The sequence below is a fragment of the Anopheles funestus genome, chromosome 2RL, assembly GCF_943734845.2.
Source record: "Anopheles funestus chromosome 2RL, idAnoFuneDA-416_04, whole genome shotgun sequence".
Taxonomy (NCBI): domain Eukaryota; kingdom Metazoa; phylum Arthropoda; class Insecta; order Diptera; family Culicidae; genus Anopheles; species Anopheles funestus.
The window spans coordinates 47,614,695-47,642,174 of record NC_064598.1 but is presented as its reverse complement, the minus strand read 5'-3'; the positions used below and the strand labels follow the sequence as shown (position 1 = coordinate 47,642,174).

The 27,480-nt window shown below is 43.2% G+C and overlaps 3 protein-coding genes across 12 annotated transcripts in view; 2 read left to right on the top strand and 1 right to left on the bottom strand.

The window, feature by feature from the left end:
- Nucleotides 1-9,475, top strand: part of LOC125774753 (ATP-binding cassette sub-family G member 1-like) — a 28,584-nt gene extending 19,109 nt beyond the window's left edge. For all 5 annotated transcript variants that reach the window (XM_049444954.1, XM_049444953.1, XM_049444956.1 and 2 more), the window contains 6 exons: nucleotides 3,453-3,582; nucleotides 3,651-3,856; nucleotides 3,936-4,510; nucleotides 5,008-5,814; nucleotides 5,887-5,987; nucleotides 6,046-9,475. In XM_049444954.1, the coding sequence (XP_049300911.1) occupies nucleotides 3,453-3,582; nucleotides 3,651-3,856; nucleotides 3,936-4,510; nucleotides 5,008-5,814; nucleotides 5,887-5,987; nucleotides 6,046-6,546 (2,320 nt within the window). In that variant the 3' untranslated portion in view covers nucleotides 6,547-9,475. The remainder of the gene's footprint in view (nucleotides 1-3,452; nucleotides 3,583-3,650; nucleotides 3,857-3,935; nucleotides 4,511-5,007; nucleotides 5,815-5,886; nucleotides 5,988-6,045) is intronic.
- Nucleotides 9,476-11,297: 1,822 nt separating this feature from the next.
- Nucleotides 11,298-25,624, top strand: LOC125774749 (uncharacterized). Of its 6 annotated transcripts, none has more exons than XM_049444944.1 (7): nucleotides 11,298-11,316; nucleotides 16,035-16,343; nucleotides 18,388-18,953; nucleotides 19,021-22,181; nucleotides 23,077-23,472; nucleotides 24,376-25,038; nucleotides 25,110-25,624. In XM_049444944.1, the coding sequence occupies exons 2-7, from the start codon at nucleotides 16,234-16,236 to the stop codon at nucleotides 25,332-25,334; spliced, it is 5,121 nt and encodes a 1,706-aa protein (XP_049300901.1). In that variant the 5' UTR covers nucleotides 11,298-11,316; nucleotides 16,035-16,233; the 3' UTR covers nucleotides 25,335-25,624. The 6 variants fall into 6 exon arrangements, with proteins under 6 accessions (XP_049300901.1, XP_049300897.1, XP_049300899.1 ...); XM_049444940.1 differs by having other exon boundaries at nucleotides 11,308-11,423; XM_049444942.1 differs by lacking the exon at nucleotides 11,298-11,316 and adding an exon at nucleotides 11,431-14,919.
- On the bottom strand, nucleotides 25,604-27,475 carry LOC125774763 (N-glycosylase/DNA lyase). The gene is made up of 3 exons (XM_049444972.1): nucleotides 26,811-27,475; nucleotides 26,284-26,751; nucleotides 25,604-26,203 (listed from the first exon to the last, which is right to left on the bottom strand). Exons 1-3 carry the CDS (start codon nucleotides 27,083-27,085, stop codon nucleotides 25,627-25,629), a joined length of 1,320 nt encoding a protein of 439 aa, XP_049300929.1. The 5' UTR covers nucleotides 27,086-27,475; the 3' UTR covers nucleotides 25,604-25,626.
- Between the last annotated feature and the right edge of the window lie 5 nt (nucleotides 27,476-27,480).

Here is a 27,480-nt window from a genome sequence, read left to right as displayed (position 1 = left end):
TACGCAAATGCGTTTAGCTTGTTGTGTCTTTCGTACAAATAGACACAACGCATACTAACGCAGCGCGCTGTTGTGTTATTTGGATCACGTTCCTCATTGTTCCTGCCGTATCAAAATGAAACTTGGAAGGTCGATTAGTGTACCAAATTAGCATACGAACCAAAACACTTTCATCAACACGTTGTTCCACCCAAATTTGAATATTCTTTAGTAGATAACACTCGTTTGTGTATGGGTGAAGGTGAAGGAGCATGGTTATCAAATATTATTTATTGTAGTTACGAATCCAACAGAATTTTAAAATATTTTTTCACTTATCATTTGGAATCGTATTTTCACTTGTATGTGACTGTGAAGAAGCCGTGAAATTTATTTTGCATCTTTTATTAATCGATTTTATACGGATTAGTATGTGTTGTACAGTAAACGAATTGCCAAACATAAACAAATTCCTCACTGCATAACAACGCGTTACATCTACTTCCTACCCTAGACCACAGACCGAGGGAATTTATTTACTTTTAATTAATTGTGAACAGAAGAAAGGGAACAATTTTAGCACCTGGCGTAAATATTGCCCCTGCCGTAAAACGAACTAATGCTCACACAGGCAAAAAGAAAACATTTGTGAATTAAAATAAACAGCATACCATCGATCGTAGCCGTTCCTGTTGTGAACCATTTTTGTTTCTCGCGTTCTTCATGATAATGAGCATTTTTGTTCCTTTGGTGCATTCAAACAAACACTTCACGGACACAGCGGAAAGGCTCGGGGGAATCGTGGTTAGTTTCGGTGTGGTTTTATTTTTAAATTCAGCATTCTTCTCTACCATTTTTTCGACGTTCGAACCGATTGAGGTGCATGTGTACCGAACCACACGGCTTACCACTCAAACTCACCGGCCATTGATAATCGTGGTGATGTTAAATAACAAAACCCGACATACGAAACAAAAGCAAAAATACCGTCCTTAACCAAAAACGAATAATCTTAAGCGATCTCGTCTACCGACAAAACTGACCAAGAATGGAAAACACTGGGAACTAAAGATGAGTTCAAATTGATGTCACGGCCGTCGTGTGAGGGTCGCGTTTTGTTTGTAGATAGAGCTTTTTTTTCGACACTTTCATAATCTAACCTTTCTTTTTACATTTAGGACTTCTTCTATTTCGATCGATTGAGTAATTTGAGCGAGACTTGCTGGCTCGCTTATCAAAACACCACCAGCCCCGGTACTTGCAATGACTTTGAACTCTCGCACGATCCAGTGATTCCAACACGAACAATCCCCAACCTGGCCGTTGGAAACGTCATGATTACACATCGTACCCGATTAATCCGGTGCGGTACCCCCGTTGGGTCATCAAACGAATCGATTTGTTTCGTTTACCACAAGGGCCAAGTTTTGTTTCTTTTTGTTCAACTTGGTGATGCGAAAATCGCGTTTCTAAGTCGATATCTCCAAGGAAGTACATTCCATTCATCCCATTGCGCTCAGGTGAGATGGGGCTGAACGTTCGACAATAACTCATCAACAGTTTGACGGAGCACCGATTAGCAATACTAACAATGCTTCCAACGTCGTCGATGGTTATCAGTACCGTAGAATGTTTGCTTGCGTCCTTTGTGCGATCCATGCTGATGCACGATCTTCTGCAGTTCAGTGTGCGATTGGCCGTTTTAGGGTGTGGACAACAGTCACTTCACTGACGACGAAGGCAAGGAAGGTCCTGACAACGTGTGTGTGTGTGGCAGTGTATAACCGAATGACGCTCCCAACCGAACTATGGTGAGGTGCAAACAAAAACCAAGTAAAACTGTGTAGAGTGGAAAGCTTCTAGCTAGTGAAGTGCCTGTGAAGAAAGAGGACTAGCCTAATGTTGGGACCATGCGGTTTTGAGGCTATGCCCAATGTTTGAGAAGTAGCCCAATGTTGATTAAAAAACTATTAATTCTAGTAGAGTATTTATTGCGCTGCATCTTCTACAAAGGTTATTAATTATTGTGATGTTAACACCTCAGAAAATTTGGCACATTAATTAAATAATCTTGATCCTTTGATCCTCTGTTTGTTAGCAAAACAATAAACTTGCTTCTTCATGCATTATTAATCGCACGGTGCGGAAAATGTACATATAATAATTACGAAATGATGTCACTTCCGCCTAATGTGCGGATAGGCATGATACATGATCCAGCTTGGGCGGATTCGTCCATCAGGATGTGAGAAATGTAATCACCTCCGGTCACGATTCTCTGCTAACTAAACAGGCACAAAGCTATTCCGGCTTACCTCTGCTCTGCGAAACTCTTCTGCCGAGGTGCGGAAGCAGGTTGTGATGATGGCGAAATGGTGACTAATGTTAATTAAAATTTCCACTCAATTTTTTCCTCACCTTATCCCTCACCGGTACACACGTTTGTTGAGCGTGCAGTGTGAAAAAATCGATTTATGCGTTTGCTTCGTCTACCTTTTTCCATATTAGAAATAAGAAAATGTGTTGCCACCATCACACGGTAAACCTTAGTAGCATCGCGATTTCGAATGTAATTTATACTCTGTTTCCGAAAAGCTGCCAAACCGAAAGTAACAAACAAGACAGACCTCACGTTTTTATGTTTGACGAATGGGTCTCGCTAGTTTTGCGCGAGCGGTCCAATTTTTGCAGAAGCGAACGACTGCCTCGCTACCGGAAGATACCGTGTTTATGTAACGAGCGGAAAACCAAAATAAAAAAACAGAAAAGCAATACGAGCCATCCATCGACGGGAGCGCTGGGTAATAATTTATTCCAGTTAAACGCGCTTACGCGACACAAGCGATCACATTATGGATTGCTACCGTTTTCTTTTGCCAAAATACGGCTATAACGCGTACCACAGAACTTGCGTTCCCAGTGAAGGATTCGAATGAAAATCATTAAGCAATGAAAATATCTGCCATGCTCGAAGGCGCGACGATAAAACGCAAAGTTTACGCAATTTTAGCCGACCCTTAAATGAATTCTAATGGGCCATTTTTCAACACCGAATGGAGAATCGGTTTTTGTTGTTTTCATTATTATTGTTATGATTCCAATTCGTCACACTCTGCTCTGTAGTCCGAAACGTGCACGGAATAAGATGGACAATCGAGATTAATCCCTTCCGTGAGTGGTTTTGCCGCACGGGATGACGAATTAATTGACGCTTAGTCTGGTGTTCGGTTTTTTTCTCTCTCTCCTCCCTTTTTGCTTTATTACACGCTAATTGTTGATGCTCATTAAACTCTCATCGAGCGCATTGCTGGCGTAAGGTTACGCGGGGGTCGAAACAATTTATGAGCTTCATATATTTACTTCTTCGGATGGAACACAGAAAAAATGATAAATTAAGCTTTTGTATTGCTCGGGCAGGAAAAAATATGGTTTTCATACCTAAATAATATTGTTTTTATTCCGCTTTCCCACAGGAATTCTCAAAGTGCTCTCTGCAACGGAGCCATCATGACAAACGGACAGACGAAAGACTCTAATCTAGCGCACGGTTTGGTGCGAAAGGTTCTTAACAATAGCGATGGAAATGGGCAAAAAAAGCCAATGGTAAGGAATTTAACGCAACGTTATGGTAATCGCAAGATTTCATTTAAGAAAGTTTCCCTTCATCTCAGGTATCACTCACGCATCTACCAAAGAGACCTCCGATCGACATCCAGTTCATGGACATGTCGTACTCGGTGTCCGAAGGTCACAAACGAGGGTACAAGACCATACTCAAAGGTATAAACGGTAAGTTCCGATCCGGGGAGCTGACCGCCATCATGGGACCGTCCGGTGCTGGCAAAAGCACGCTCATGAATATTCTCGCCGGTTACAAGTAAGTCCCCGTTTTAAACGACAATCATCTCCATAGTAAGGTTCGCTTGCTAACTGGCATACGCTGGCCCTTTTTGCAGAACATCACACCTCAGCGGTTCGGTGCTAATCAATGGGAAGGATCGTAATCTGCGCAAGTTTCGCAAGCTGTCCTGCTACATCATGCAAGATGACCGGCTGCTACCCTACCTGACTGTGCGCGAAGCAATGATGGTATCGGCCAACCTGAAGCTCGGCAAAGACATCTCCGTGTCGGCGAAACGGGCCGTCGTGGAGGAAATTATCGAAACGCTCGGTCTGCTGGACGCTGCCACTACGCTCACGCTCAATCTCTCCGGTGGCCAGCGGAAGCGGCTATCGATTGCACTCGAGCTGGTTAACAACCCACCGGTAATGTTCTTCGACGAACCGACGAGCGGTCTGGATAGCTCAACCTGTTCACAGCTGATAGCGCTACTGAAGTCGCTAGCACGCGGTGGCCGTACGATCGTCTGTACCATCCATCAACCGTCGGCGAGAATTTTCGAGCTGTTCGACAATCTATACGTACTGGCCGAGGGACAGTGTATCTATCAAGGGCGGGTAAACGGTCTGGTACCGTTTCTTGCCTCGCTCGGACTCGAATGTCCAAGCTATCACAATCCGGCGAATTATGGTAAGTGAGGAGCTACAGGAGTACCCTTTACTGATGGGAGTTTCGGAATGAGAGTGATTGGTCTGTTCAGTTTAGTGACTGGATCTATGAAATTGATTACCTAATTAAATCTAACTCTGGAGCTGGAAAATCGGATAGATCTCGGAAGAAATTTCTGAATCGAATCCGGTGTTCCAAATTGCTATACAGTATTCCGATTACCTCGGACATCTCCGGATGACTACCCAGAGTACTTGTTTAGTTCCAAAGAATGCATCTGATATCACCAAACGAAAAATCAGATCCAAAATGTTTCATTAACAAACTTTAACATTATTTTTTGAATTTATCTGATGACTATTCCGGAGTTGTCCATAGACGTATCAATCCAATTTCAGCTAAATAAACACACTACATCACTCAAACGGAACTTACCAGATCCACAAACGTTCCGTTCTCGAACACAAGTTCCTTTCGGTTAAACTAATAATCGTTTTACTTTTTTTTGTTCTCTCAAGTGATGGAAGTGGCTTGCGGAGAGCATGGTGATTGGAACAGTAAGCTGGTAACTGCGGTTAATAATGGTAAATGTAACAACTATAATCAACCGCTTTCGCAAAGTAAAAGCTCCTCCAACAAGAATGTATCGCTCGACGGTACGGCAACTGGTACAGCTGATCATGAGGATGATCTTGCGCTCCTAAAAACGGTAGTTACTACCGGCGAGTACACAGCGATTAGTATGCCGGCAAACCCAACACCAGAGTCGCAGTTAAATAATGAAAGCAAACAACTCCCCGGGAGTGTTGCTGCCGCTGAACGCAAGACAACACTCGGGAATGGTGCGGAATCGGTTGCAGTCTGCACGACCCCCACTACTACCACTACGATGACGACGGTAGCAACAACCAACACCGGTGCCTCGGTTATTCCGTCGTCCGACGCTACCGGACCATTGTTAGCCACTGTTGTTCCGGTAGCTGGATCCACCCAAACCCAGACCGGTTGCAAAGCAACCTGCACCACTTCGTTACTCGATTCGACAGAAAGTGTTAGCATATCGGTGCCGAAGAAACAGGCCGGGTTTCCCACATCCGGCTGGATGCAGTTTTGGATACTGCTCAAACGCACCATGATCACGATCATGCGCGATCAAACACTTACGCAGATGCGGCTACTGTCGCATGTGATAGTCGGTGCGATCATTGGTATGATCTACTACGACATCGGTAATGATGCGTCGAAGATCATGAGCAATGCTGGATGTATCTTCTTCACCACGATGTTCACGATGTTCACCGCCATGATGCCGACGATACTCACTTGTAAGTTAATCTGAACAACACGTAACACCCGGTAATAACGTGCGCTAACTACTACACTCTCTTCTCTTACAGTTCCCACGGAAATGGCCGTGTTTGTGCGGGAACATCTCAACTACTGGTATTCGCTCAAGTCGTTCTACTTCGCCAAAACGATCGCAGATCTTCCATTTCAAGTAATACAGATCTCAATGTATGGTGTACCCAACATACTTAATCTCTCAATATTTCCAGGTACTCTTCACGAGCGTGTACGTGATCGTAGTGTACTATCTCACATCCCAGCCGATGGATCCGAAGCGGGTGGGAATGTTTGTACTGATCTGCATTCTCACATCACTCGTAGCACAGAGCCTAGGTTTGCTAATCGGGGCCGGCATGAGCGTAGAAACGGGCGTATTTCTCGGCCCGGTCTCCACCATTCCCATCATCCTGTTTTCGGGTTTCTTCGTCAACTTTGACGTTATCCCGAGCTATCTACAATGGGTGACGTACGTCAGCTACGTACGGTACGGGTTCGAGGGCGCAATGGTATCCGTGTATGGCATGGATCGGGAGAAGCTTGCCTGTACCGAGATCTACTGCCACTTCCGTAGCCCGAAAAAGTTCCTCGAAGAGATGTCGATGGATAATGCCGAGTACTGGATCGATGCGACCGCCCTGTTTGGTTTCTTCATCGCGCTACGCGTAATTGCGTACTTTGTGCTGCGCTGGAAACTGCATTCCATCCGTTAAAATGCTTCAACAACACGAAAACTCCCACGATACCAAAGCCCCAAATTAGAGCACACGTTGTGTCCGCATATACCTTGCAATCGACAAAGATCCGTGTGCCCACTTTGTTCGCTAGCTCGCTCGCTCGCTAGATCACATGTTGCTTGCCCATTTTGCTATCTTTGCCCCGCCGATCTAATACAACCGAAGTAGCCAAAACCTAAGCGACACCACCAGAGGAAAGAAAAAAACACACGAACGACAAACACACACCCAAACACACAGCCTTTCGTGAAGGATAAACAAATCTGATCACACGTTTTTGTACTTGTATTTTGTGGCAAGCTGTACACGTTCGGCACTGCTGCGCTTGACGTGCGACTCTCGTCTGTTAGTGCCCTGAGCTAATGGAGAAGACTTTTCTTTTCTCAATTACACAGTCCACTCTAACAAAGCATACTGTTTTCCTACTCTAGATGTGTATTTTAACAACAGAAACAAAGCTACGCAATGTAACGTAAATAGTCGACCCAACCCGACAATACCCGTACCAACAAACGAACGATAGAAAGGCCACATAGGAGCATTTTCAGCAGAACATACCAAAAGACCAGTCACGCAAACACACACATATACACATTCTTTCTCTTTCAAACTGAGAAAGCAACATTTACGTACGTCGCAATCACATTTATCGATGTCCTTTAAAAAGTATTACAGTAGTATTTATACCGGCTCTAGTGTGCTGAACAAAGGCATGCAAAAGACACGCAAGAGCTTTATAATAGCTCACACATAACAGCAAAACCCATACTCGTATAGTCAAAAAAGTTGAAGAAAAAAAAACGATACATACACAAAAAACAAATTTGCGAAGAAAATCGAAACATACAGAAGAAACAACAACAAAAAAGCATATATATATTAAAGTGGGATAGAAAGTTTTTTGAATCCGCTCGTATAGGCAACCACAAACGTATATAAAACATGCGTAGAAGAGACAAAGAAAACAGAAATAAACCCAAATAGAAAACAACAATCGAAAAGAAAGCTAATTAGCGATCGGCGTATAGTTTAGTGCATTTAGTCAAAAGAAACGATTAATTTTACACAATTCGAAAAATTGGGTTAAGAGATTGATAAACAACAAGTAAACGGTGGAAAAAACGCATCCTTAAAATTCAACACAACACGCCTGCAAAATATCGAGCGGGATGAAGTGAAAGTGTAAGAGGAGCAAGTGAACCAAACCAAAAGTAATTTGCTGTTCGATTAGGCGAAAGGTGCAAAAAAACAACAACAAAAAAACACACATAAGAAAGCAAGAAGTATTTTCGGTTAGGTTAACAAAATTTTTAACACGTCCACGATTGTAACGCGGAAAAAAACATCGTTCAGTTATATTAGGGTACACTTTTGTGTTATGAAATACGAAACAAAACAAAAAAGAAATAACAAACCTAAAACTAGTGAAATCAATTTGGGATTCAAAGGAATCAATCCAATTCCCAAAAGTGGCAGCACCAAGCGACGATATCAGCCAATGAACGAACCGTGTTTTTCCCTTCGCCCCCACGTTGATAATATATAGAAGCAAGACTAAGTTAGGCATTTAGTCAAAAACAGTGCGTATGGGAACTGTGTAGTATAGGTTGCAGCAGAATATTTGGGAATTGAACCGTTTAGCAAGGTATTACGAATGGGGGTTGAGAGTGTCGCTACAAGAACATACGTAGATCATGGAGCATCGAGATACGCCAGCAAAGCAGACCTCCGGAGGATATTGATTATGTGAAAAGAAACGAAGACTCCCCGTAGAATAGGAATGTTGTGAAGGAAAGGACTTTTGCATTGCGTTTGCTTGCAAACCTAAAGTTATTGATTTGATTTCTGTTCGCTTCGGTTCGCGACATCAATCATTGTCAAAAGTATTTTGTGTCACCTGTTTTGCTCTAGCGGCGTTTAGTATCTGGAAGCGAGTGGGAATTAATGTATTTTGCTTTGCAACACTTATGCCACTCTAAATAAGCGAAACGCGTGACAGAAGGAACGGTCCTTTTGTGGGAACAGAGGGCGTCCCCGACGGCCGGAAGTGATATTATTTCTTGTTTATTTTTAATATAAAACCAACAATATACTTTCTAGAAGGATGGTATTTTGAATTTGGTTTCGATCAACTCACATTAATCTGTTGTTAATTTAAGATACAAAAAAATCTTCATATGCTGTAGGGAAATCTTACGTTGAACATGCTATATGTGTTATACGACAGAAGTTGGAGTTGGATATATCCTACCTTTAGTTTTCTATCTATCTTGATAACTATATTTTACTATTCTTACATATGTACAACCTTTTACTTTAAGCTCTAAGCAGTAAGCAGGAAGTACGTCCCGTAGTACGTGATGTTTAGTAACCTAATTTGTCTAATACCCCTTTCAATGCGCTCCGAACGGGGCAAGGTGCAGGTGAAGGTGATAGGAAGCGTGGGAATGTTTAACAGAAAATAATTTATTTTACCATCTACCGGTACGATGAAATGTAGATGTTTTTTTTTTGCGATACGGCAGAAGGTAACAGGTGACAGAGGAACCTGCAGTAAGTATAGCGTATGGGAAATTGGGGAATTTTTAGCAATTCGAAAAGGGAAACGATATTTCTGCGTGTGATAAGTGATAGTGATTTCACCAACCAAACAAACAAAACACATACAGCACGGTGCAACAAATGGTTAGAGAAGTGAACGTGAGAACTAAGGACGTGTCCATCCGTTTTCTCCTTTAATCTATATACATCAAATTTTTGTCGCTCGTGCGTTTAGGATTTCTAGCATTATAGGAAACAACAACAACAAAAAAACAAACAAACACATTGTAGGGCACCAGAAATGGATGAAAGCTGGAAGATGGAAATGAAGAAAATAAAGAACCCAAATTTTGAAACAATGGGACTCTGGTGTATATTGCTCAACGAAAAAAAAAGATACGTAAATGCTTTTGCATATCGGTGGAAAGAAATGATATTTGTTTCGTTTAAACCTTCATTTTTTGTTTTGTTGTTAATTTCATTAAAGTATTTAGTGTTTTTAGTATTTAGCAAGTTCATTTAAATTTTATTCTCGTCATATGATATACTCTTACATAATATTCAATTAATTTAAAATTTGTTGTTCGTTGAACGCACAGCTATGATCCACCTTGAATTTCCCCGGAGTCTTAAGCAATGGAGCTTTTCAATTTCTTGTCTTTGCTAATGATTTATGCTGATGATTTGCAAAGCGTATACCTGATTGAAACGCGTGGCCATATGCACTCGGTTGATGACTAATGCAACGATGAAGATGAATTAAATGTTTGTCAGCGATTGTAGCCATGAGCGAGAGATGGAGAGGTCTTTTGAGAAAAAAACAGTACATCAATTGACAGTGACGATCGAGAGACAGTGGAGCAGTTCTTCTACCTTTGCACGATCGTAACGACGGACAACAACCTGAGCAGAAAAATCCAGATATGTATATTATGCAGAAGAATTGCCAATTAGAATACCAAAAAAGATACTTATTTGTTTTTTTATCATAGCTTTTATTTTCAATTTACGTTCTTCTTCTTCAACAACTAGGTTTCTTAATAAAAAACAAAATCATGTTAAAATATTAGATTTGATTTTTTTGTAAATTTTTTGAATTTTTGTAACAAATAATGATATTCTCCTTGAAATAAATTTCAGCAAAGATTGTACATAACAATTAATTACATTAAGCGTTAAAAGTTCACAGCATTGCTGCAAATAAAATTGCGCAACCTAATAATCCAATCATAATAATGTTTCTTCACATGTCTGTTAGGGAAATCGATAAGTAATTATCAATAACGCGGTCTCTTGCACGGGGTTCCAACCGATGGCATCAATTGTCATCATAATTTAGCCATATTGAACGTTTCCACCGTACGAAACCAACACAACGGTTCGTTCCGGGCATCGTCTCCCCCAACAAATATGCAAACCCAGCTATCCGAATGCGGCGAGTGTGAAGCACACGGCAAAGTGAACCCTCCACCGCGTTCGCTGGTCACGTTGCAGCAGACGTGAATTGGTGACACACCGTCCGCCTTCCGCTATCAACACCGATCGTTTAAGTCCCACCACACCGTAAACACGGTAAACAACACACTCACATCACAACACAGCGGACTCTACTTTTCTAGACAACCAGCCAGCAACGACGGCGCATGAAGAAGACATAACAAAATTAATACCGGCAATACGTAACCACACGGCGAATCCTACCAACACGTTGGTAGGAGCCATGGGACGAGAGACCGGCACAATGTGTGCAGCAACATGAAGTCCTATTCTTCATGTCCTGCCGCTACCCTACAGCGTTGTAAATTTTCCACAAAAAGGGAAAAACCGGCACAGCCACGCTTTCAAACACTAGCGAACCGTGTTCATGATGCGTTCATTTCATGGGCAGGGTTGGCGAACCCACTGTTCCCACTGCATACTGTAGCCTTTGTTCACTAACACAAATGCGACAATTTAGTAAGCGTTACGCAAAATGAACAAGCTAATTCATCCTTGGCAACCACACACAACAGAAGGGAATTCATCCCCATAAACCTACCCCGTATTCACACAACGGCACAGGAAGGGTAGTGGATGAACGGGAGGGGTGGAAAAGGGAACGCACCGAATGGAAACACAACACCGGATGCCGAACCGGCCAGCAAGCTAACGATCAGTTCGTCGTCAACAGTCGTCCGGAACGGATCAGTTTCTAGCTCGTACCTCGTCAGTTACGCTTATCGTATCCGTTGACTTAGAAGAATAAAACACCTAACACCCGATTAGGTGTATGATGATGAAAACGTGATTGTGTCATTTCGTGATATATATGAGTATGTGTTTGTGTGTGTGTGTGTCTGTGTGTTTTATTGAAAAATTGGGAAGTGTTTTTCATTGCCATTAGATTAAATTTACAACAGAAAAATTCAACACAGTGAAAAAAACCAATTCAGTGATGTGTGTGTGCCTTCTTTAAGTGTGATGATATAAATTCAAGTGTTGATATGAAGTGATTTTTTTGGTCTTTAATAACTGTCCATTATGTTTAAAACACACAAATCAGAAACGAGAAGCCTTACTGTTAAAGTACATTTTCTTGTCATGTTAACCGTGTCGCAACGTCGCAATAACAATTTAATAATCTCGAAGCTTTAATTGACTTTCTTAACTAGCGTCATGCGTTTTATTCTCTTTCGATATGATTTTCTTGACGGTGCCCTAAAAGCCACGCGTAGATTTTCGTTCCACAACATGAAAACGATGAATCCATACAATGGGTCTCATTTTCCCACAAGCTAAAGCTTGTATGAAAATATGTTCAAATGTGCGTAAAACAGATGTACTTTAAGGAATTCTTTTACACTGTTTAAATGCTGACATTTATCGTACCCGAAATCATATCAGCGAAAGCGATACGATCGTCAGTGGTAGTTTCTTAGTTACTCGTCCGATTGGACGAGTTGGTTAAATTATTCCCGAAGCTTCTTACCGATCGATCAACGATGATCGCCCTGTCTCGATGTCGTTTGGTATGTTGCCATTTGTAAACCACTACCCCTCCATTGGGGGGAGAGAAAACAAGATGATCTACGATGATCTGCTGCACTCTTGCTAAGGGCTCAATCTGTTGGTTGGAAATTCAAATGAGACTTCGCCAACCAACCTCGGCTAACTTTGACGTGATGTGTTTTACAAGAAAATGGTGGCAAGAAAACAATCCTCCTATTGAATGTGTTTGTACTTTCAGCCCTATCACGTCCCTTTCCTTTTACTCTAAATCAATACCGAAGGAGAAGATGATTGCATTTTATCAGATGATGATTGGTATGAGCCCCGAGAAAAGAGGGATGATTTTAAATTTAAATAAAACTGGGTTCGATCCGAATGTGTAGGCATCGAAACGAGAATATATTTTTAGCAGTATAGCCACTGCTGATCATTGTATTGATAATAGAAGAGTGCAAAAGGATGATCAATAAATAACATGATTACATTTCTTCAAAGCTTTAATATTGTCGACATTCGTCGAAATGAAGATTGCGATCAAATTTAAATAATTTATACTGCTGGTTAATATTAGCTTTCAAGTGGACAATTTATTGCAATTCAAAAAATAATAAAACATCTTTGTATAGCTTCGTACACATATGTAATTTTTCATCTTTTTTGCAAACGATTTAAACCGTTAAACAACACTTTACAAAAAGTTTCCGTTACGGTGAATATGACGGTTCTAAAATAGCACAACACTTTTCGGCTTCCGGGACGTAACATCCAACGTGCTAAAACAGGGATATGGTACAAAGTTTTACGTTTGCAGCTTTCCAGTGGCTATTTGTGGCATTTCCCTTTCCATCGATGCTTTTGCCCGAGATAAAATGCCGGTCAAATGATACGTTCATAACAATACCATTCCGATTCGTATCGACAAATACCCAAACTATCCACCCCAAAAGGTTTGACCATTCATCATATATATATATATCCCCGTGTGCCAACCCGATGCGGCCCAAAAGCGGAAACATGGGTAGATGGTGGTGTAAAGCAATGTCCAGGTTTATACCAACCCACCCCTACACTACATCAGTTGCAGACACAGCGTAAAAAGGTGATGGAGACCGAGGAGACACGAACTGGTTGGTTGGTGTACACAACCTGAAGCCCGATGTGGCACGTTTTCCAACCAACCGCTACGTTACCTAATGATGGGGATAGGAAGAAGGCTCCGATTACGATGAATGCAAGAGAATGTGAGGAAAATTTGTTGGAAAATTGGTGAGAGGGAGATACAATTTTACCGGACAGTTTATGGAAATAAAATTTATCTAAAGCTTATGGTGATATTGTTATCACATTGCGGATTGTAATGGGACGGCATTATTCGACCCAATTGAGAAGAATAATACTTGAATAGTGGATTCGTATTGAAATCTATTTCCAGTTTGCTAAGAAGTGGTGGAAGTGACATTTTGTTAATTGTTTCTTTACGCCACGTAACTTAAATTTTAATCGTTTTGTCGTGCGAAAATGGTATCCTCGAATTTCTCTAGGGCATGATATGCGCAGTTCTGCATTAAAAGCTATTAAACGATCCCTTGGACTTACAAAGGTATGTTCAGACCAATACTCTTAAGGTCGACGATCGAATCTCTCATCTTTGCCACCGGCTCTCTCCGTAGCCAAAAAAGAAATATTCGACTAACGCGCACGTGTCCTACCTAAGAGTAGTAGCCACATTATATAGAAAGACTTTGACCTAAGTCTAGTCGTCATTTCACTAAAAACAAAGAACGACATTGAAATTAACATGTAAAAAGATTCTTTAATCTAAATGTAACATCTGAATATATGGGGTGCGTTACGGCGTTACAATGGTGTTTAACTGATGTTGGTACATCGTGTACCGAATGTACTTTTCACTGAATGATCAGATGTATACGTGCGATCTTGCACACATCGTACTACACCTGGGCGACCATGTTTTTGTCTCGGTTCGTTTTAGTGTACAGCCGTACAATCCCCAATCCCAATCAAGTGGAATCGCAAGTCGCAATGGAGTGGGTGCGAATGGTTTGTTGTATCTGTTCCATCTACTTAGCGCTGTAGAACGCACTCCCTTGTTACGACACTCTCGTGGTGCAACATGTGACTTTCCGATGCATGACATGATAACAGGGGCAACGGCAAGGCGGTAAGGGTTGTTTTTCTCCCCTCGCGAGACGATCTTCCCCACGTTCCCATCCCATTCCCTTCCGGTACCGTGGCTCAACAGAATAACACACACGTAATCGATCGTGTGCTATAAGTTTACTAAGTGTTACACCATGAGTAAGTATGCGTTTCTACGGTCGCGTTCTATCTTCTCTGTTCTAACATTTCCCATCCCTTTTCACTACACTTCCATCCATCCGACTGTTGCCAGCAGGCCTTCATTTTGTGCTGTCCGTGTTCCAATGGAGCTAAAGGTGTGTATGTGGTTTTTTGGATCATGCTTTTGCAACCACCACACCACCACGGATACATGGGGAAAAGCGACTGGGGAGAACCATCCCTGCTGTGGAACGGTGGCTTCGCTACTTTAGTCAGCAAAATCGAGGGCAGCATTCCCTTTCCGTCCTGGAGATGGGCATAATGGAGATACGCAACGGGACGCAACTTAAAATAGGGGGAAGGGTGGCGGCTGTTATGCCGATGAACAGTTTTTTTTTCTTGTCCACCTTTGTGTGGTATGCCAAGGGTGTAAGCCAGTCGTAAGTTGTTCACTGGCCGAATCGGTCATCCGTTCGGAAGATCCTGATAAAGTTTTTTGAGTTTTTAATTTAATGTCATGTTAGTGCGAGTGATTATTATTTGAGTAAGCTTTCGTGTTTTGTGATGTTTCTTAACAAGTTCAATTGTAAGCTTTGATTTTTTGTTAATTTTTTTTATTTCTTCGCTGCTTTATTTTGTGTACAAAACCGCGTATATTAGGACGGCAAGAAAATGATCATACTTGTTTCCCTCCCCTTGGTTTTTTATGTAACACTTCGATTTAAACATGATCTATCCTATGACCTGGGGCAAGAAAAACAAACACGATACGGATTCTATAATGTAACTCAAGGTCCGGGCAATAATCGCTATCGCTTCCACCGTCATCATCATCATCGTGTGTAACAGTGCAGTTTTGCTATAACCTCCAACGGATGCCGCACATGCAGCGACATGTGAGAACTGTGGACGGATGATGCCTCACCTATACAGATGGAGTGCAACGATGCCGACAGCGCACAATACTGACTCACCGAAGATCAAGTGTTGTCAGTCGTGCAATGCAAAAATGCAAATGCAACTGCATTTCTCTCTCTCTCTCTCTCACTCATTCTGTGAGCGGTAGTGTTTGTTAGATATACCGGTTATCATTTGTGATAGTTAACAGCAAGTTTATATAAAGTGAGCATTGGAAAATGTGATGTCTTTGGAAACCAGTGTCGATACAAATTAAAACTAATGTGTAACAATATTTCCAATATGTAAAAGAAGTGACAAAACTACTAACAACTTTGTGTTGCAATCTACCCAATTAGATGTGCGTCGCATTTCACGTGTTTTCCGCATGGGCTTTTCAAGACAACCACACACACAATGTGCTTCTAGTTCTCATCGAATAGTGCATCTTGTCAGCGTGTTAGTGATCGTAAATGATGCACATTATATTCTCGTTTGCTGTTTGGTGCCACAGTGCAATAAGCAACATTATTAACTTTGACGTCAACCGTTTGGAATCGTTTTATGAGGTGTTTTGTGTGCTATATTCATTGAGTGTCTGGTGAATGAAATAAATTCACACATAGTATTTAGTATTGCATAGCAATAATTAATTTAAAAAATATAGTATTTAATTTCAATTGACTAAATACACTTTTTTTGGATTCTTCCCATTCATGTGCACGATTGTTTTGTAGGGCAACTTAAGATATGCTATTCAGTGGCTTAGTGTTTGAAAGTGTACCACACGAAATGTGCTGCCAAACGGTGGTGTAAAACAGATACAGTGAATTTACAGAAACGTACAATACAACAGTGAAACCGTGTACACGGCAGAGCGGAGTGATTTGAAGTGAGAAACGGCGTATATTAACCGCGTACAGGGCAGCAAACAAAATGTCCACCACGGGCATGGAAAATCTTGAGGGTGCGGACTCGACGCATAACACCAAGGTGTCCGATTCCGCCTACTCCAACAGTTGCAGCAACAGCCAGTCGCAGAGAAGGTATGTTATTCCTAACATAGCTTGTAGTATATAAGCTTAAAATTTAAAATATTTATTTAGTCAAAAAAAAAAATCCGGAAAAAGTTTCTGCACTTGCTTCGTTATGCTGCTTTGCTTTAACATCCTATAGATTAAGTTATTAGAAATTAGAATACCATTCTAAGTCACATTATCCAACCAGTAGATCTAAAGAAAACAACAAGTTCCTCTGGTGTCTTTCAGAGCAGCGTTTTAAATCCTTCCATTTTCCTTTTATTTTTCAATGATGTCCATCGTTCCCAGTGACGATCATCCGCTGTTTGCAAATCTACTAAAAAATTCCCTTTACATCCCAAGTGCCTCCGACTGCTCCTCTCTCCAGCTGCTTATTAACTCTTTTTCCTTCTGGTGTGTCTAAAATTTCCTATACCTTTTGTTAACACTAGAAGTAGTACCAAGCGTTTTAACTGTTTTTCGTTCGTGGTTAATTTTAAAACCATTGCGAAGAGTTGAAGTATATGTTATTGTTTATTGGACAGCGTACTATAGTATATAAAAGTAAAAATCATGTTTCCTTAGGATTACTACCTTAGGATTATTTAACCCCAATTATATGATCGATGGATGCCCTATTGATCGAGTCTGATAAGTTGTGGGTGTCTGGAAGCAACGCTTGACACGAAGCTTCTTTTTGACGTCCACATCTCGAACTTGGTTAACTCGTCTTACCGGTCCTTTGTTCCTCTTTGCTTTAGGGCACTGTATTATGGATTAGTCCGTACGACACTCGAATATGCAAGCGTTATATGGAACCTTTCAGGTATTGCCTTAACTGCACGAGTTGAGAAAGTGCAAAAACTCAAACGCAACTGCAAAAATAATTAGGCGCCTCCATGGTTGGTCCTATGCGTCCTTCGCTCCCAAATTTTGATGTTTCCTTTAGTGCAATTTGAACGATCCTTATCATAGCTTAATATTTTAACGATAAGACGATAGTATTTCTCTATCTGGTTTTTTAGTCATTAATTAATATGATTCCTTCATGTTTTAGTCATTAATTAATATGGCTTAATAATTAGTTTTTTCATTGTGGGATATATTTTGTATGTGGCAAACCATTTACAAAAAAATCGCATATTTTAACCAACGGAATTCCTAAATTCATTTCAAATAAGTGCACAATATCCAAATATGAATCATAGAAAAGAATTTATTTGATGAAACCATTTGATAAGATCATTTGAATGCATTAAATCAAAAGCAGGCAGATTTAACCATACTTCATTTCAGTTCGGGCCATACACTTAAGCTCGGGCACAGGAATTAATAAAAAAACACACACAAAAATACCGTTTTAAAAATACAAAAGCAGTATGGTTAAAATTTTTGTTTTGACTTCTTCCAGTGTATCAATTTATAATTTTATAATTGAAAATTACCAGTAAAAGAAAATGAGAAATATCCTTCATCTTATAGAATAAATTTATTACTTTAACCCATCTACGTTAAAATTTTAAAACGTTAGTGAGATTTCCAAAACTAATTAAGTATTTGCTTGCAGAGGTATACGAATTAGACATAGTTAAACAAATGCGCACATCGCAGCTACATCCAGCACATAATGTACACTTTCTTACTATCCAAATTCTTTTTTATTTCTCTAAAACCTCATCGCGTAAATAGCATTCTTGCAAATGCTCGGTAACTTTTCCGGAACACGTTTCGAAACAACATTTCATCCCTTTTTTTTTCCTTCTCAAGTGTTCTTGTCACGTGTCGTAGCCGCAATTTTTCTCGAGTCTCAGGCGAATATTGCATGTGCGCTTATACAACGCACACACCTTTTTTTTCTAAATACACAAAACAAAATTTGAAACGTTGACTTTTAAAATTCATTACCGGGAAGCGCGTCAAGCAAATGGCTACGGCATGAGCAAAAGTGAAGTCCAAATAATTAGTTTGTTTTCGGTGCAATTTAAGAGCTTTTAGCCTTCGATCGCTTCTAACATCACAAATATGTATGTTGCTAACAAATTCGTTTTTTTGAAAATTCAATCTCTTGCAGCGGAAGTTCAAAGTCACGCCACAGTGGCAGCAACTCGTCCGGCAGTAGTGGATACGGTGGAAAGGCTTCAACCCAGGCCAGCAGCATTGCGCCACTCCCACAGCAAGCCATCAAGCGCACCAAGGAAAAGGATCGTAAGAAGAAAAAGTTGAAGACGGCCTGTGATGGTGCCGTACCAGCACCAAACGGATCTTCAACCGGCACTAACACGGCCGGACCCGCTGCCGGTGGTACAGCAAGTGCTACTGCAAATGTCCACTCACTCGCCGGCAATGGGGTCGAACAGCAGAATCTCTCCGGTTGCGGTGATCCAGAACCGATGGATACACTGCCCGGAAATTCGTCCCTTAACAGCGGATCCACCATAACGGGAGACATGGCATCGGGAGCACCCGGTATGCAAACGTCCGCCCATGGAGGAGAACCGAACGATCATCACGAGATGAGCGTTGTTAGTGGCAGCAAGGGTGCGAACGGAACCGAACAAATCAGTGTAGGAGTGGCAGCCGCCGCCGCCGCTGCTGCTGCTGCAGCCGTTGCGGCACAGATCATCAACGATGAAAATAGTGCGTAAATGTGGTAAAAATGAAATGTCTCCCAATTCTCACACTAATCCTTTCCTATATCCCACAGCTGAGGACGACCACAAACACATGTCGCAGCAACAAATGCATCGTTCGAGTGACTCCACCAATGCCGATTTGCAGAAGAAACGGATTGCGCATAGTATTCTGCCCGGACCGGCACCACTACCGGCCGGTGTAGCCTCCATCGTCAATTCGATCGCTACCGGTGAATCCGACCACAAATCGTCCGGACTAAGAAGCAGCAAAGTCGCCGGGGAGCACACCGTATCCGGCAGTGGAACACTTTTGGGTGTAGCACTTGCCGATCAGCAGCATTGTCAACCGAAGCAACAGCAACAGCACCACCATCATGGCGTACAGCAACATCAACATCCCAAGCAGCAACATTCGACCAAGCAGGATGCAGCTTTACAGAGCCAACAGCATGGATTGCAAGTACCGCAGCAACATTCCGCTTCCCAGCAGCAACTGCAGCAACAGCAGCAGCATCACCACCAACACCATCCTCACCACCCACTGCAGCTTCAGCAGCAGCAACACGATAAGCAACAACAGTCGCAGCAGCAATCAAACACACCGCGCACCAACAAACCGGACGTGGAGGATGGCTTCTGCTGTGTCATTTCCATGCACGACGGAGTCGTCCTGTTCACGACCCCTAGCATCACACACAGTCTCGGCTTCCCGAAAGATATGTGGCTCGGTCGATCGTTTATCGACTTTGTACACCCGAAAGATCGGGCCACCTTTGCGAGCCAGATCACCTCGAAGGTGGTTGTACCGCTCGGTGAATCCAAGAGTGGCCAAAAGGATCAGAAAAACTCACTCTACGTTATGCTGCGCAAGTATCGTGGACTGAAGACGGCCGGTTTCGGTGTTACCAAAACGACGGTTAACTACGAACCGTACCGTTTGGTGTTGACGTTCCGTGAAGCACCCGCCGAGAATGCGGAAGTTATGAGCGGACGTAGCATACTGCTGATTATCTCCGCCACACCGGTCAAGAGTGTGTACAAAGAGCCGAATGAATCGCTGTGCGAGCGGGAGCTTAAGTTTAACACGCGCCACACAACGTCCGGTGTGCTCAGTTACGTGGATGGTAATTCGGTTGAGTCGATCGGGTATCTGCCGCAGGACATTCTCGGTCGATCGGTGATGGAGCTGTACCATCCGGACGATATGCATATCCTTCGGAAGGCGTACGAAACGGTCATGGTGAAGGGACAGACAGCGGGTGCATCCTTCGTCAGTCAACCGTACCGATTTCTGGTGAACAACGGGTGCTACATTGTGCTGAGTACCGAGTGGACCAGCTTCGTAAATCCGTGGTCCCGGGAGCTGGAGTTCGTCATCGGCAACCATCGCATCCTGCAGGGTCCATCGATCGCGGATGTGTTCGTGTCACCGTTCTATTGTCAAACGCAGAATCAATTTTCCGACGAAGCACTTAAAGAAGCGAAAATGATCGAGGAGCAGATCTTGCGCTTGCTAAAAGAACCGGTCGCAAAGCCATCGGACATGGTGAAGCAGGAAGTATCCAAGCGATGCAAGGCACTCGCCTCGTTCATGGAGGAGCTAATGGACGAGGTGGCCCAACCGGAGCTCAAATTAAATTTATTAAATGAATCGGATTTTACCTTCTCGGAGCGTGATTCCGTAATGTTGGGCGAGATATCGCCACACCATGAATATTTCGACAGCAAGAGTTCCTCGGAAACGCCCCCGAGCTACAATCAGCTGAACTATAACGAGAATCTTCAGCGCTTCTTCGACAGCCGGCCGGCAATGAACATCGAGGAGCAGATGAAGATGGACTCATCCGGTGGTACGAACACGGAAACGATCGGTGACGAGCAGTCGCAAGTCGTCAGCCCCAACCAGCGTGGGTTTAGTGCGAGCGGGGGAGGCGGGAGTGGCGGTTCGGCGGGGAATTTCAGCTCCGAAAGCAACGCGCAGATGGACAGTACGACCAACACCACCAGCAATACGGGTGGGACGGGCGGGACGGGCACCTCATCTGGTGGTGGGGGCAGCTTTCAACCACCAACCCTCACTGAAGAATTGCTCTGCAAGCACAACGAGGACATGCAGAAGGTGATGCTGAAGAAGCACCGCGAGGCACGCATGGTGGCACGCGGCACCGACAAGAATAAGAAGGGCCCACCGGACAAAGGTGGGTACGGTGGGGGTGGCACTGTCGGGCACGGTGTCAAGCGTGGATCGTCCCACTCCTGGGAGGGTGATGCACACAAGACGATCAAACATCAGCACAATCCGGATCCGAACGGTGGTTGCACTTCCATTCAGCAGCAGCAACAGCAACTGCTGCAGCAGAAGATGGGCCCGGTCGCACCGCATGCCCTGCAGCAACAATTGCTGATACAGCAACAGCATCAGCAGCTACAGCAACAGCAGCAACAGCACCAGCAGCAGCAGTTACAACAGCAGCAACAGCAGCAACAGCTACATCAGCATCATCAGCAAACAAATGTCCATCTGCACTACAAAGCACAGCACGTGTCGCAGCAGCATCAGCAACATCAGCAAGGACTCTATGGGCAGGGGCAGTCATCGTTTCAGCAACCGACAATGCAAAACGCATTATCTACCGGCCATTTGCAGCAAACACAGCACCACCAGGAGCAGCTGATTTCGCATCGATCGAGCACCCAGCAGCACGCATACCAAAGCCAATTCCAGACCAACGGATTGGGGGGTCTTTCCAACCAGACCGAAAGCATTCTTGCAGCGAATCAACGGACGTCCTTCAACACGACCTTCACCACACCATCGATCCTAACTCCGCAGATGACATACGGAACGCACAGCGGTAGTAGCATAACCGGCCGCACCGGTGACCTTTGGCCACCGTTCAGCGTAAGCGTAACGACCATGCAAGCGTCAGCGGGTGCCGGAACCGGCTCGGCTAGCTTTGTACCATCGCACAGCATTTTCCCCACGCTGTACTATATCCCAGCAGCAGCGGCCGCTGCTGCAGCGACAGCCGCCCCACAACCGACGCCGGTCGCGGCACTGGAAACGCTACCGAGACTCAATCCCATCACCGTACCGTACATGGCGGCCGGTGTCATGTATCCGCATCCGCAGCTTTACCAGCAGTCACTCCTGTATCCCCCGATGATGTATCACGCGATGCCTTATCAACCTCTACCACCACCGTGCGGGCTCGACAGTGACACGCGAAATGTAAGTGGCCCGGGAAAGTGAAACGAAAAAGTGAACACATCAAACAACACACTCTCTCACATACAACACGCACATACACCAAAACAAAAACAAACAAAAAACAAAAAAACAAACAAACATTACATCCTCCAACAACTTACCACCACCAACAACAACCACCACCAAATCATCTCTCCAACGAAACCATCCCGAAACACGCGTCACAGCGGGCGGACGGTAACCTTCTTGGTTCTTCTTCCGGCATCCATCCATCCATTTTTTTGGTTCCCCGACGAGGATGCTCCGAACGGGGAGGGGGGTGTAAACGGGGAAGCTGGAGCTACCCATCCCCACACCGTCGTACCGAAATGTGCGGGAATATGAGGTAAAAACAATCCTGATGCGGAGCGCCATTTCGCTTCACACGCTGGAGACGCTATACATTTAAGGATGCTTAGAACGGGGCTCTCGATTTGCCAGTAGGAGAGGCCCGTTATGCTGTGCACTTTTGGGGGCGCTGCTGTGGTGCTGCCTATGGTGCCGTTTTTTCCCATTTTTATCCACAGTCCATTCAAACGGTTCGACATGTTTCATCATACACGGGGGTTACGTTTTTCGATTTTTTTAGGAATTAAGGTGCCATGGATGCTGTACTTTCAACTGGATTTTTTCTTCTTTAGGCCACGAGTCAATGAGCAGCATTTGATTACCCTCGAAACGCTTTCATTATAGAACCAAACATAATCGATCTGTATTCGTTTCCTTTACAGCATCATTTGAGGTGTCTCTCGCACAGGTTGCAAATGCGGTCCCACAACCAAACCCTGTTTGAACCCGACTGTAACCCCATTCTAACATTCACAGTACTCGGCCACTTATCGTTGTACCTTTCCTTTCATATAAATCCCTTTCGTAGCATCAACATCAACAGCATCAACAGCAGCAACAGCAACAACGACAACAGCAACAGCAGCAGCAACAACAGCAACAACGGCTACAGTCACAAACCGGTCAATCAGCAGGTGGCCCCGGACAGACCGCAACCGGTGGCATTACTGTCGGACTGGGACCGAATGCGGGCGGACAAACTTCAGCACAATCTTCCGAAGTTACTGGTACGGCAGCAAACGGTGGCCATACCGGTGGTAATAGTGGCAAGCTACCTGCACACATTACCGTACCACCCTCTGCCGGTAGTGGTTCCCAATCACAGACACCGTTCCAGCGTCCATCCTCACAGGCAACATCCGTTAAAGCAGAACCAGGATCTGCTTTGGGTAGTATTGCATCCGCTTCAATCGTCGTTAATCGGGTAAGTTGCGCATCTAGCCTTCTCCTGGCAGATCAGGACTTTGCGCCTACCACACCTCCTCTGTCCATAAGGGAGGTTTAATACAACTTTAGGAGGTTGATTGTACGGTGTCACTCTAATGAAATGCCCACCAGAAAGCCTGACGAGTCTTATTCATTTTACGGTAGTGAGCTACGTCTGCTTCGGACGAACTCTATGTCTTAGAGGCGTTATTTTTGTATATATTCGCAACCTCGATGGTCGCGACAAATGTACGTTTCAATGTTGCTTAAGATATTGACCAACACAAGGGAACATTTTGGACGGCTGCAAGAATGCCATCTAATATCTTTATGACTGCTGGTGGCGCACCATGATCTGATTAAACTTATAGTTTAATGATATATCTGCATTTAAATACATATCTCCATTCTTCCAAGTGGCAAAAAATGCAAAGATTCCAATCAAAACGGATTGATTCACTATCAAATACTCCATTAGTAAATTGATTAATAACTTGTTGGAGTGTTTCATTTTTGTTCAGTTTTGTTAAATTTTTTTTGAGACCTATTATTATCCTTTGGGATTTATTAGTTATTCTTTAACTGAAGAATTGCTTTTTGATTTACTAAGTCAATGCTAGGTGGGAATAGCATGTTGATATCGTCTGCTAATGGAGACTTCAGTTACTTCTTTATTGGTCGTTTAATAATATTCAATATTGTGCCGATCGCCGAAAGACCTCCGGTTGATAACAGACCAGATCCCCATCCTTATTTAGACAGCAGGTCACATTAAGTCTGAAGATGTTTTGGTGATTTGCGATCTCCTAGTAAAGTGCTCTTTTGAGTTCGTACGCAAAAAGATCATAAAAATAATGCATACTAATAATCTTACTATCCTCTATATTCCTTATCCTCTTAGGCATTTTCGGAGTCTTCAAAGAAGGATCTTACCGATTCGCCTCTCATCTCCAACGTCGACTGTACCGATTGTGCGCTGGATGAGGTGCTCGATAAACACTGTGACGGTATTGCGACCGGCATAGACCGGCGCGTGAATGGTGGTTCACGACTTACCGGGCAGCTGGACAAGCTACCGAGTGGCATTGGTACAGCCGGTATCGGCACAACCAGTAACAGTACCGGTGGCGGTGTGGTCGGAATGTGTGAAGTCAGCGATGATATGGATGAGTCAAGCTTTTCCAGCTTCTATTCCAGCTTTCTCAAAACGGATAATTCCTCCGAAGGACAGAACGGTGCGGAACGGAAAGAGTCGAGCGAAATGTGCTGGGAAAGTGGTTCGAACAATGCAACCTCCAACAATCGAATGCTTGGAGATGGTTGCGGTGAGTCCGGCAACCAGGATTCACTTGACAGTGGCAAACGGAATAGTGCGGGCGATGGAACTGGTACCATGGTACGACCGGGCAGTGGCAGTGGTTGTCGTGCCAAGCGGCGTCCGAATCCACCATGGCTGGATAACGTGTGCCAGACGAAGGATCTCATTTACCGGTACCAGATTAACGAACGATCTCTTAAAGAGCTGTTGGATTCGGACAATTTGGCACTGAAAAAAATAAGCCAAGTAAGACTCTATTAGTTAGTCCTATTTCGGTGCAAATTTCTTATTTTCATTTTCATTTTTCTTTTGCACAGCCCATCTTGGTAAACGATCAGCTGGGACAGCTGTACCTTGATCTTGAGCTGGAAGGCCTCTCGGCGAAGCTATCGCTCAGCGAAGCCACATCCGGAAGCAGCAGCGATGATTGCGACACCAAAGACAAAGCCAAAGTGAACAAGCGCAACATGAAGTACAGTAAGCTGGTCATGATCTACGAGGAGAACGCACCTTTCCCACCACCGAACGATTCCGAACCATAGTTAGGTACTGCTCCCGAAAACAAATCACCTATGCAGTATTCTAGATTTCGTTTCCACATTACACATATAAGATACATACGTTTAAAAACAGACAAAAACAGGTACAGATAACATAAACAGGGAGGAAGAACTTGTTAGTAAGCAAAACATACTTTTTTTTATACAGTAAAACAAAACAGTGTTTTAAGAAAACGATTGTTCCTAACGTTACGATTACCTTTATATGACAAAGTTTAAAATAGTATTAAGTATTAAAAGAAAACGATTTTAAATAAGAGCGTTTATTTTTTTCTTATACTTTTTTCTTCTGTTTTTTTCTTGGTTTGTCAGAATTTTCTTGAACATCCGAATCGGTACGTTGTCTGAACTGGCGCAAATCAGAACAAAACAGTACCGTCTGTGCCCAGCCCGCATACTCTCCATAGATCTCACGGAACTTGTCGGCCACTGTTACGTACTGTCGATCAGTAACATTTTGTGATTTAGCCAGCGACGGTAGGTAATGTTTTGCCAGCTGAAATACGTGCGTATCGACGGGTATAGCCTGCAAATGTCCGAGCGACATCAAACAGATACAGTCGGCCACTTTCGGTCCAATACCGGGAAGCGATAGTAGCTCCTTGTGAGCGGCTTTATAATCTAACTGACAGAGCTGTCGAAACCAATCGAGATCGCCTAGGTGCAAAATTTTGTCAGCAGACCGTTGAATGTACTTTGCCCGGTAGCCGAAACCAAGTTCGCGTAGTTTTGCCTCTACAGAAGCATCGGCCAGTGCAGCTACCGAGGGAAAATTGTAATAGCATGTGCCTTCATATTCGCATATTTTTTCCCCATAGTTGCGACAAAGCTTTTCGACCATATCGGAAATTCTGCAAATCGAATAAAAATTGGAAGATAGCTTACAAGGAACATTCGTTGTTTTCCGAGCATTTAAAAGAGCTTTGCTTACCGTGCGATGTGATTGTTTTGAGAGCAGATAAAACAGAACAAGTTCTCTACTGGGTCTTGATCGAGTTGCCGAACGGCATAGAATTTGGTGGCACTGTTTGCAAAGTGTTCGTGGCATTTGATCCACTGCTGGTAATGTTGTTCGAGATCTACATCCAGGCGGAAGTAGATGCGTAGCAACTGCTCGTAGTACGACGCCGGGTACAATAAGTCACCTCCGGTTGCATATTCTACCGGCTCTACCACCTTCAGGCGCACCTGCGCTAGATTACTCACGGCGGTGTTTGGCTCGTAGACGGATGGGGATTTCGTTACATCCTTGTTTGCTCCATTGGGATAAGATTGTTCACCCACGATACGGTATTGCAATTCTTGTTCCGTCTGGCGCAGTATCCATACAATGTTTGCAAACACACCTATAAATTCATTCTCGTTCTGATCCGAACCAAGAGATTTGTGGTTTTTCCAACTGAAAACAAACAAAAATGAGCAGTGTGCACACAAATATTAACGGCCATGGCAATTTACCGAAAACTTTGTCCACCTAGCAGAGTAGCCTTCAGTTGTAGCTGATTAAAGTCACACAGTAATGACCGCCACTTGGTAGCAACGGACATTATCGATACTGCAGTTTGTATTTCGATTCCGCAATACTTGGTGCTAAAATCGTTGCTTTCGATTCCAAACAAATGATTTCGTTTGTTTTGACACTTGTTTGAGCGCGCGCTGCATTGAATGTCATTCACAGAATTTGTGTGCAGGGCTGCTTTGAAGATTGAGTTGCAACAGCGTGCTAGTTTCATGGCCAACAAGAGTTATGCAATAAATTTTAGAAAATATTTGCTTTGAAATTTGGGGTTTTTTAAGTGTAGCTCTTAAAAAGCTTCCCAGCTGCCCTAGTTCAAGTATATTTTACTGTAATATTCGTCACCAGAAGTTTGTTTTTAATAAAGGTTTGGTATGGTTTTGGTTCTTTCACGTTTGTAGAACAATTTGATTACAGATCAACTTTTCGCAACAGAGGACATAAAAATACGAAAGTTTCATTATCATTTTTTCAGTGTGATTCGGATTATCGCCGTCACTGTGCAAAAAAAATTGGAGATAATATTGTTAAAAACATTTTCAGCGAAATCTGTCTTCATAATACAAAGGATTGATGTACTGAGGGGCATCTATATTACTTTGTTTAAGTTTA